The sequence below is a fragment of the Mizuhopecten yessoensis genome, unplaced genomic scaffold, assembly GCF_002113885.1.
Source record: "Mizuhopecten yessoensis strain PY_sf001 unplaced genomic scaffold, ASM211388v2 scaffold11111, whole genome shotgun sequence".
NCBI lineage: Eukaryota > Metazoa > Mollusca > Bivalvia > Pectinida > Pectinidae > Mizuhopecten > Mizuhopecten yessoensis.
This window is the reverse complement of record NW_018408885.1, coordinates 163,580-175,972: the sequence shown is the minus strand read 5'-3', so window position 1 is coordinate 175,972 and position 12,393 is coordinate 163,580. Positions and strand designations below refer to the sequence as shown.

At 36.2% G+C, this 12,393-nt stretch overlaps 1 protein-coding gene across 1 annotated transcript; it reads right to left on the bottom strand.

Moving 5' to 3' along the window:
* Positions 1-209: 209 nt before the first annotated feature.
* LOC110466004 lies at positions 210-11,925 on the bottom strand. The gene is made up of 9 exons (XM_021522236.1): positions 10,220-11,925; positions 7,951-8,076; positions 6,811-6,921; positions 4,529-4,705; positions 3,765-3,926; positions 3,504-3,615; positions 3,048-3,128; positions 2,148-2,351; positions 210-1,209 (listed from the first exon to the last, which is right to left on the bottom strand). Exons 1-9 carry the CDS (start codon positions 11,873-11,875, stop codon positions 785-787), a joined length of 3,054 nt encoding a protein of 1,017 aa, XP_021377911.1. The 5' UTR covers positions 11,876-11,925; the 3' UTR covers positions 210-784.
* Positions 11,926-12,393: the final 468 nt, after the last annotated feature.

The window sequence follows — 12,393 nt, the reverse complement described above, 5'->3', positions numbered from 1 at the left end:
ATTTCCGATTTAGACCAATCATTGTAAATTACTTGAAATGAATTTTGTTTTTATTACAGTTGATGTTTAATTATAAAATGATAGAGAGAGGAGAAAGGTTGAATGAGAAAACAGAGAAGGTAAGAGAGAGAATGGAGTTGATAAAACAGAATGAAGAGTAGGTAAGATATATAGGAAACAGAAATAATAGAACACATTTAAAATATCTCAGTTTTCTGTTTATTTGTCATCCTCATAATTCAACATTTCATCCAGAATCCAGAAGTTATGATATAAGCACCAAGTACACTCTTTGTAAGGAGCATGTCACCATTTTTACATGAGAGAGATAGGGGGTTCTCCAAGAGAAATCACCCCCAAAATAGTATCACGTTTGACATATTATATACATCTACACACACTCCTAGCTTGAGAGGAAAAACACAAACATTGGTGAGGAAAAGGGGTCTGGTCGCAAAAGAGTGCCTCCCTGCCTCCCATTTCTCTGAATCTCCAAATATATACTGTATATACTCCAGGAAGAGCAATTAAATATAATCAATGATAACAAGTGATATTAATCACATAAAAGTTAGAAAAAAAGGACATGTAGCATGATTTTTTAATTTACCATTGCTCAGATCTAACTTACCACAAAGACAAAGATTTACAGAGATTCCAAACCATATCTACAGATCACCTTCTTTTATACAAACATCTCCCAACGTTACATTAGGAGATCAAGATACCAAAACCAACAAAGAAAGATGCACATCCACAGGGCCAAACTTGTCACCGTTCAGATCTACTTTGGTCCTAACATTTTCTCTGGTCTAACCCACTCGTCAAACTTGTCCTCGGGAACAAGTTCCAGTTTTAATGCTGCTTGCTTCAAGGTCAAGCCTTCTTTGTGGGCTAATTTTGCGATCTGAGAAGCATTGTCATATCCAATATGTGGATTTAAAGCCGTCACTAACATGAGAGAATCATTTAGGTTTTTGGTCAGTTTCTCCTCGTTGGCTACGATGCCCACAATACAGTTTTTGGAGAATGACAAGCAGGAATCACCAATAAGTCTCACAGACTGTAAAACATTCCTCACCATCATGGGTTTAAACACATTCAATTCAAAATGGCCGTTACTGCCTCCCACAGTAACGGCGACATGATTACCCATTACCTGGGCTGCTACCATGGTTACTGCCTCACACTGTGTAGGATTCACTTTTCCTAAAATGACAAAAAGTATGGTAATGTACAAAATGTTTTTATCATGAAAATATTACACTTTGAAACACCATCTTTGCACATTACTTAAGTGGCATTGTTTGAAATTGATTACCTATAGTTTTTGTTGTGGGTTGCTCAAAAGTTAACATTTAAGAAACCCTAGAAATGATTGCAAAATGTTATGTAAATAAAGGAAGAAAGATAACTCTTGAAGTCTCACCGAATTTGATATCAGAAAATCTTTGATTATGAATAAGGTAACCTCTTTGAAATGTCAATATCACAATACATTGCATTCATAATTTGAAGTCAATTGATTAGCTTGAACTATTTAACTAGTCGATTTTTGTTCAATCATCATAAGCAGCATTTAAAGACAAATACATACTTTAATAATCAATATAGCATTTATGTCAATGCTTAATAGTGGAAAAAACACTGTCAATGCTTTATAGTGGAAAAAACACTGTCAATGCTTAATTTATGTAAAACAAAAGGGGGGTGAATGGTTGGTGTAGAACAGTGACATTAATATACAAGTCCACTTCACTGATTCAAACACTTGTGGCATAGCTTCAATAAATATAAAAACATGATTTTTATGTAAAATTCCATACACTATTTTTGCTTTGTTTAACCAGTTCTACTGAATCACAATCTGACAGCTGACAGTGTTTATTAAACGAACACAGCTAAAATGTAACAGAGTTTGGCCTGATATCCGACTGCCTCGGGTTTTACCAAATTTGAAAACCCCTTAAGTGGGATTTCTCCATCCTACACCCCTGGGCATTAAAGCGTCTTATAATATTCATTGATGATGGTAAAATCTAGATTAAAACAATTGCACTTTTCACACACCATGAACAGATATACAGAATAAAGGTTTTACGACATATTGTTGATCGTCCTTATTCCAACTGGAAGGCACTTCTTACCTGGCATAATACTGCTGCCTGGTTCATTCTCGGGCAATATCAACTCTCCAATACCACATCGGGGCCCTGAACCAAGCATCCTGATATCATTGGCAATCTTCATCAGACTACACGATACTGTGTTAAGGGCCCCATGCACCTCCACTAATGCATCATGAGCTGCCAGAGCCTCAAACTTATTTGGAGCCGTCACAAAAGGTATTCCTTCAAAAAACAAAATCATTTTTTTTTCAATTTCCTGAAGTTAAGAAATGAACATCCATCCCATACAGTATACACAATTCTCAAACAGGGATTCCTTTTTATTCGGTTAGCATACCACGGGATTCAGGAATCACTGAGCAATATTAGGATAAAGGCCAGAGCAATCGGTGACCCGTGAAGATGGTAAGGGATATAATATCTTTACAAAATATTTACTGAGTGTTTTTAGTTGGAACACATCTTTGAAATATCTGGCTCTTCAGAAAACAAAAAACATTTTTTACTAAATATGGTCAAATGTATATAAAATTGAAAAATATGTATGTCTTCATCAGTTTTCATGTTAATTCCACAAAACTTTGATAAGGAAAAGTTATGAACTTTCAAATAGGACATTTCTTTAAAACATCAATTTCTGATCTGAATGCCACAATACAACCTTCACACATAAAATCTACATTCTTCTAGTCAAGGTTTAACCTTCCTAGTAGATATAAAATGTAAAGTATAACAATACTGATTGAAGCTCATTATATTCATTTTCTGTCACGATGAATTTTTCCTCATAGCTCAAGGTTCAATCCCAAAAGTTAAAACTGTATGTGCCAAGTGTTTCCCATTGTACAGTATTTAGAAAGTTGTGGTTATGGACGTAACTGTAAGACAAGAGCATTCATTGTAGCTAGGTATACCAACCAGTGTAACTCGCCACCTTCTCTGCTATACTCTCTGCAAACCCTATACGAGTATTAAGTCCAGTTCCTACAGCCGTACCACCTGATGTAATGCAAAACAATGAAAACTTCAAGTGCATCCCTTCAGAAAGATTGCATCTTCATATACGCAACATATTTTTGTCTCATAATATGGGATTTTTGTTTTAATTTGTAAACATCTTTAAACATTTATATATCATATTTTCCAAATTAAATCAAATACACTACGAGTGAAAGTGCAAATAATTTAATTTCTGTTAATACCCATTTAACAGCACGCTTCAAATGACGTTTACATAAGTATTTTTATTACAACACAGAATTATCTAGTATGCTTTATATATATCAAAATACAGAATGCAGAATTGACTCTTGTTTAAATATACCAACTGACTTAATAATATAAAATAATTTACAATATGCTTCCACTTCTTACCTGCTGCCAGTTTGTAAAGTCTTGGTAGGGTGTCCTTCACTCTCTCAATACCATACTCCATCTGTTGGACATAGCCACTGAACTCCTGGCCCAGTGTCAGAGGGGTGGCATCCTAAAAAGGATCCATTATTGTGTAAAACTTGCAATGGGGGAACCAATATGTTTAAACTAAATTAAATCATTTGCTGTAGTTCGAAACTGATTAAAACCTTTTTTTTTGCTCCTTTATATCAATGACATAAATTCAATGTAAATTTGTACCTGCAAATGCGTCCGTCCTATTTTGACGATTTTTCTCTCTGTGAAGTCCTCACACTTAGCAGCTAAGGAGGCCCTTAGTTTCTCCATCCCTGGCAACAGTCTATGGTTTACCTCCATAGCAACAGCTATGTGCATGGCAGTAGGGAAGGTGTCATTGGAACTCTATGCATTAAAAAATGTAGTTGTTAAAACAGATTTTCTAAATGTTAAACATTCATGGCATGTATGTGTAAGAAAAAACATGGAAAAATATTTTAATCTCCCTAATAATAAACAAACTGCTAATTATTCCTGTATAGGTCATTATGGTAAAATGAAGGCAGGCCACAAACTACTTGCGGTGGCTTAAGGTGGTCTGATAGACCATTGCCGCAAGGCTGCCAAGAGTAGCTGATCAAGGATCTGAATATCATCATTTTGACCTTAACTGGAATATTTAAATGTTTTTTATTCCAAAAAGATTCTAATTCTCATTTGCTGACGTTTTTCTACACATAAACAAATTTTCAGGAGCAGTGTTTTATTGAGGCATTGAAAGATGTCACAAGCAACAGTTAAACATATCTTGATAACACCATCTCAAATAGGGAGCCTTGCTTTTGACCTTTGGGTCATAATCTCCAGAGTCATAAATAATGATATCTCCAAGATCAGGACCAAATTGGATTTAACATATACAGTCGAATATAGTTTTGGGTCATGTGACTGAATGTGGCTAATCACAACATCAGATTCTTAGTGGAGGTATAAGGTTCTATATTTACCTGGCTCATGTTGACATGGTCATTTGGGTGGACAGGAGTCTTGCTGCCTAGCTGACCACCCATAATTTCTATGGCACGATTACTGATGACCTCGTTGACATTCATGTTGGTCTGTGTACCCGAGCCAGTCTGCCACACCACCAGGGGAAAGTGAGTGTCTAACTTCCCCTTCACCACCTACAGCACAGAGTTACAGCACCATCATTAATGGTGTAGTTATCTAAAGCAATGGCATGTTACTATTTACAGCACCATCATTAATGGTGTAGTTATCTAAAGCAATGGCATTTTACTATTTACAGCACCATCATTAATGGTGTAGTTATCTAAAGCATTGTCATGTTACTATATATACAGTACCATAATTAATGGTGTAGCTATCTAAAGCATTGTCATGTTCTTATATGTGCTGTAAATAGTAACATTCCATTGCTTTAGATAAATACACCATTAATGATAGTGCTGTAAATAGTAACATTCCATTGCTTTAGATAACTACTCCATTAATGATGGTACTGTATATAGGAACATGACAATGCTTTAGATAACTACACCATCATTAATGGTGTAGCTATCTAAAGCATTGTCATGTAACTATATACAGCACCATCATTAATGGTGAAGTTATCTAAAGCATTGTCATGTTCTTATATACAGTACCATCATTAATGGAGTAGTTATCTAAAGCATTGTCATGTTAATATATACAGCACCATCATTAATGGTGTAGTTATCTAAAGCATTGTCATGTTACTATATACAGCACCATCATTAATGGTGTAGCTATCTAAAGCATTGTCATGTTACTATATACAGCACCATCATTAATGGTGTAGTTATCTAAAGCATTGTCATGTTACTATATACAGCACCATCATTAATGGTGTAGCTATCTAAAGCATTGTCATGTTACTATATACAGCACCATCATTAATGGTGTAGTTATCTAAAGCATTGTCATGTTACTATATACAGCACCATCATTAATGGTGTAGCTATCTAAAGCATTGTCATGTTACTATATACAGCACCATCATTAATGGTGTAGTTATCTAAAGCATTGTCATGTTACTATATACAGCACCATCATTAATGGTGTAGCTATCTAAAGCATTGTCATGTTACTATATACAGTACCATCATTAATGGTGTAGTTATCTAAAGCATTGTCATGTTACTATATACAGCACCATCATTAATGGTGTAGTTATCTAAAGCATTGTCATGTTACTATATACAGCACCATCATTAATGGTGTAGTTATCTAAAGCATTGTCATGTTACTATATACAGCACCATCATTAATGGTGTAGTTATCTAAAGCATTGTCATGTTACTATATACAGTACCATCATTAATGGTGTAGTTATCTAAAGCATTGTCATGTTCTTATATACAGTACCATCATTAATGGTGTAGTTATCTAAAGCACTGTCATGTTACTATTTACAGCACCATCATTAATGGTGTAGTTATCTAAAGCATTGTCATGTTACTATTTACAGCACCATCATTAATGGTGTAGCTATCTAAAGCATTGTCATGTTACTATATACAGTACCATCATTAATGGTGTAGCTATCTAAAGCATTGTCATGTTATTATATACAGTACCATCATTAATGGTGTAGCTATCTAAAGCATTGTCATGTTATTATATACAGTACCATCATTAATGGTGTAACTATCTAAAGCATTGTCTTGTTACTATATACAGCACCATCATTAATGGTGTAGTTATCTAAAGCATTGTCATGTTACTATATACAGTACCATCATTAATGGTGTAGTTATCTAAAGCATTGTCGTATTATTATATACAGTACCATCATTAATGGTGAAGCTATCTAAAGCATTGTCATGTTACTATATACAGCACCATCATTAATGGTTAAGTTATACAGCACCATCATTAATGGTTAAGTTATACAGCACCATCATTAATGGATCTTAAGCAATGGCATGTTACTATATACAGCACTCAAACTTGCTCAGATATTTCATTCATAATGACTCTCTCAGTACTGCTAGTCTGCTAACTATATAATTGTTTTCGCTCTCAGTTGAATTTGCCATTCATTTTATGTTCAGAAAGACAGGACATGAAATTCCGATTGGACAGTAATACCACTGTACTCAAACATTGTAAGGTGAAAACAGATTTATAATGTTATAGGAATTTATTGTATTAACATGGTTACTATGGGACAGTACTTGCTAAAATTGTTCTAGGATATTCTGTAAAAGCTATGATAGTTTTATTTCTTTGGCCTTTTGTATACCTCTTCAGCAGCTATCATGATATTTTTGGCAATCGTGGGGTCAAGGCCATAGTCTTGATTGACCTCAGCGGCACATCTCTTCAGTACACCGAAGGCATGGATGATCGGGATCTAAAACAAAAACAAGCCCTTAACTTACTATACTATACAGATCTAGAGTGCAAAGATGGAAGAATAAATGAAACTCATCTACTAAGTTTACCCAAGGAACAGGCAACAATATCCTTATAGAAATGTGGTCTCTTTGGACGTGTTGTAAACATAAAGAAAAGTTACTTGGAAAATGATCAAATCAGTATTAAAATGGTTATTTAATATGTATGTAGATAGCAGGTGGATGGGCAAGTTCAACTGTAGACAGGATCGCTACTCACAAGGAAAGTTTTTACGAGCATGTATTTCATACCCTGGAAATCTTTAATTTAAAAATATAAGCATTCCTGTATTGACCTACCATTTTGTATTGCCTGCATCCATTTTGGACCAGCTACAGATAACTAGTACCCATGGAAACACTTGAAATAGGTAATGTATGGATGATAGGGTCAATGTATGGTGGTAGGGTCAATGTATGGATGATAGGATCAATGTATGGATGAGGGTCAATGTATGGATGAGGATCAATGTATGGATGATAGGGTCAATGTATGGACGATAGGGTCAATGTATGGATGAGGGTCAATGTATGGATGAGGGTCAATGTATGGATGTATGGATCAATGTATGGACGATAGGGTCAATGTATGGATAATAAGGTCAATGTATGGATCAATGTTTGGATGATAGGGTCAATGTATGGATGATAGAGTCTAAAATAATGGGTAACATTTACAGAAGGCCAAGGGACAAAAGAGTGTGGGCAGTCTGGAAAGTAAAATATGCCTCTTTTGAGCTTTACCTCCCCCTCAATAGAAACATATTAATTTCCAAAATAACCCTAGGTCAAAGTAAATATGACCATGATGAAACTCAAGATAAATGGTAAGAATGCATTGAATCTTTAAAATTGTCACAGGACTAAACAAATTACTCAGAATTAAATGTTACTCTTTAATATTCTGTAGAGAAGATAATACTACGAGGACTTCAATACATAGTAATCAAACGACACTTATCAGAGCAACTGAAAAAGTCACACACCGGCATCTGTTCGCTTGGCCCACCAATATCAAAGTTCATCAGTGATCTGGCAGTGTTTGCCCCATAGTATTTGTTGGCGGGCACCTCAAGCTTGCCAAAGCTGTCCGTCTCTATCCTGTGTGTTGCCTAAAAAGTAAAAAAATATATAAATATGAAGCTCATAACTGAGGCACTCTAAATAAACAAACTCTAGTTATAATTTTAGGTCAGCTTTTATGTTGCTGCCCAGTACAGTATATATTTATTTTTATACCTTTTTAATAAAACACTTGCAATTTATAAGTACTTGGTAGTTTATACTGAACAGTATATAGTACCGGTTCATTGTTAATAAAAAAAATCCCTCTTCAGGTTGTTGCTTGTATTATGATCACCGAGAGTATTTAATTATTAAATACTCTTTTATCATTATCAAACTTATAATTACGTCAAGAGCATATTAACAAACAACAGCAGGAACCAAAACTTCCAGACAACAAGTGATGAAGAGATTTGACGATGTGTAGATATATCACCATGTAAAAAGTGTAATACAGTACTGTACATAACACTTGCTGACTGCAGGCAGCTGTAACTTCACCAGTGTAATACATAACACTTGCTGACTGCAGACAGCTGTAACTTCACCAAAGTGTAATACATAAAACTTGCTGACTCCAGGCAGCTGTAACTTCACCAGAGTGTAAACCATAACACTTGCTGACTGCAGGCAGCTGTAACCTCACCAAAGTGTAATACATAACACTTGCTGACAGCAGGCAGCTGTAACTTCACCAAAGTGTAATACATAAAACTTGCTGACTCCAGGCAGCTGTAACTTCACCAGAGTGTAAAACATAACATTTGCTGACTGCAGGCAGCTGTAACTTCACCAGTGTAATACATAACCCTTGCTGACTGCAGGCAGCTGTAACTTCACCAAAGTGTAATCCATACCACTCGCTGCCTGCAGGCAGCTGTAACTTCACCAGAGTGTAAAACATAACATTTGCTGACTGCAGGCAGCTGTAACTTCACCAAAGTGTAATACATAAAACTTGCTGACTCCAGGCAGCTGTAACTTCACCAGAGTGTAAACCATAACACTTGCTGACTGCAGGCAGCTGTAACTTCCCCAGAGTGTAATACATAACACTTGCTGACGGCAGGCAGCTGTAACTTCACCAGAGTGTAAAACATAACATTTGCTGACTGCAGGCAGCTGTAACTTCACCAAAGTGTAATCCATACCACTCGCTGCCTGCAGGCAGCTGTAACTTCACCAGAGTGTAAACCATAACACTTGCTGACTGCAGGCAGCTGTAACTTCCCCAGAGTGTAATACATAACACTTGCTGACGGCAGGCAGCTGTAACTTCACCAGAGTGTAAAACATAACATTTGCTGACTGCAGGCAGCTGTAACTTCACCAAAGTATAATACATAACACTTGCTGACTGCAGGCTGCTGTTACTTCACCAGAGTGTAATACATAACACTTGCTGACTGCAGGCAGCTGTAACTTCACCAGAGGCGCATGGTTTCTTTTTCTAGTATGGGTCTACTTTCAAACTAAAGGATTCTCAGCTTATTTCTTGCCTTATGTGTACAGTCAATATATATACATTAACACAATCATACCTTTGTACTTATTCAGTTAACTGACAGAGAACATAAATAATATGGAGGGTGACAAGTGGTACAACTAAAGGCAGCTACATAAGCTAGGGTGTGACAAAAGTCTGCAGCTAGGTATCTTTTTGATTATTCTAGCACTTGTCTTTGAATTTTTTCATCTGAACTTCTTATTATATGGAAATTTCTTTGTTAGTGGAGAAAAAGCCATAATGCCTGGTATATTATGATGAAATTTGGTCAAAACATAACCCCAGCTATGTACATTGTGGAGGAGTATTGTTTAACTAAACATATAATATAGCTTTATAGATATTAGCAATTTCCATATTTATATTCAAGAACTGAATACAAGTAGTTGTTTGTGGTATTCACATAGCTTTTTTGTTGAAAAATTAAACAAAAATCCAATTATCAAGGTTAAAGTTTAAAGTGTATTTTAAGCAGAAAAAAGTATGGATATATCAGAGGTGTACTATTCCTCTAGCCTGACTTTTGGGATATACACATACTCTCAAGTCTGAAAATTAGATCAGAAAAGAAAAACTGATTGAAATCTGTCTGCGTCAAGTACACTAAATTTGAAATTGTGCACCCCTGATAATGCTTATATGGTATGTGTGTAACTGAAAAGTAAGAGGCGTGAATAACCTACACCATCATTTGTGTCAGTGTATGGGTAGATTTCGTCTTCGTTTGCATTATAATCAACATCAAATCTATCCACTCTGTCGTCCTCCGTTTCTCCTTCATTATTATTGTTATTTCTGTTTTGTAACATCATGTTGAAATTGTAGCTGTATAAGTTCTGGGACGTTACTTCCTCGTCAGACTGAGGACTGGATCTGGAATCCTCTATAGACTCCTTAGGAACAGGTTGGGAATGATATGTGTTCCACAGTTCAGGATTATTTATTGCACTCTTGAAAAATCCATTACTTGCCATGCCACTATACGTAAAATCAAACTTTGGGGTATTCACTTTGTTTATATTGTTACATGGTCCGATTTTGTGTCTCTTTCTGAAGCTCTCAAGCCATCCATTGGAAGCTTTGAATTCTGTTTTGCCGAGTTGTTGAGCAATTTCTCTTGCCTTACACTGTAACATTTTCCCTGTCACACACTTCACATTCTGTTGTTTTAAACGGTGGTACCACTCCAAAGTCATTATATTAATTTCGTCATTCTCTGTCCTTATAAATCGCCTCTTTCTGTCAGATCCTGGTGATATTTCATATGTTTCTTTGATCTCTTCTTTCCTCTTTAAAATATTGTGTACTTGACTTTTACATATATTGAACTGAGCAGCAAGCTGTCGTTGACTCATTCCACTTCCTTCTGCGTTGTTTATTATGTCTACTTTAGTTTTCAGTGATAGTTCTCTCCTCTTCTTGACATCGGGCATGCCACCAGGCATCATATACATGACATTCTGGGAATCCTGTCCTACTTCTGCTGTGCTCATGGGAAATCCGACCGAATTAGAAGATGGTGTAGGCATCGGCATATTATCTGCCATCGAAACTAAAGAACTTGCCAGTTCCTGAATTTGTGACTGCATTGATGAATCCGAAACATTACTGTTGAATCCCATATTGTTGTAACCTTCAACTTTAGGTCGGGTTTCCCAACTGCTTTGGGAAGCAGGAACATGTGCTGTTGTATGATGTGTTACTATTCCTTCTGTAGTTGGAGGTGCTGCTTGCGACATATACACTGGGTAAGGAGGGGGCCTTTGGTTTGGGAAAACAGGGAGTGATGAGGAAGAGGGTATCTCTGTATTCCCCGATACTCTCTCTGCGCTTCTTAGATCAGGTACAGGAAAATCGGCTTGCGATCTCTCTGTAACATGCATGTCACTTTGATCTCTTTTGTTTAAATGAGAGTCTTGGTTTGTTCTTGTACTCATCAAATCTGACCCCGTGAAAGTATGATGTTCATTATTCTGTACGTTACTAGTCATTGTGACATTAGTTTCTGCAAAACGTCCCGTCGTTTCGGATTCGTTTCCAGCACCAGTTCTATACATATTAGTTTGGAGGAAGTGGCGACGAGGAAAATAGCTATCGTCTTTGTCTGATTGACGGTTTATGTCTCCTCCAGTTCCATTGTTGAACACACCACAGGAATAATCACAATCGCTAGCCCTTGGTTCTTGTTTCGGTTTCAGAAAGGTCAACGGTTCTTGCATAATGTGCCGAACAGGTTGAACTGTCGATGCTTGTCTGTCGATGCTTTTGCCAGCTCGTCTGTGTGTACCTGGCGAGTCATTGTGGCCCGGTGCAGGTGTGTTGGTAGATTCCGCCTCCATTTTTGTTATGATAATACCTATCGAGTTTCCGGTTCCGGTCGAATTAAAGCACGCACCTCAACAAGTAACGTCCAGTAACACGAATCCGTTATAACATAATTCTTATTAGGATCAGAGATTGTTAATTTGGGAAATTATGTACCCTACTATTTGTTACTACTTACTACCGATGGAAAAATTTCGAAACGGCTTTTATAGAATATTCCTTTATAAATAAAGAGGTTCTTCTTAATGGAGGTGTAGTTAATTTTATAGATGAAGTGTCTATTAAATTTATTGAAAATTACCTAACCCATAAAAAATAAATATGAAAACATTTTTTTTTTTAACCAATCATGGCCATGAAACAAATATCTTTTTCACATGCTACAAGGAATTATTTTTACAATAATATTGCACAGTCACTCCTTCCCTTGTGTTGACAAAACAATAATCATCAATGTCAAAGTCATTATTAGTGGCACATTGCAGTGTGAAAACATCCATGTTTTTATATGATTGCTGCAATGTTAAGCGTG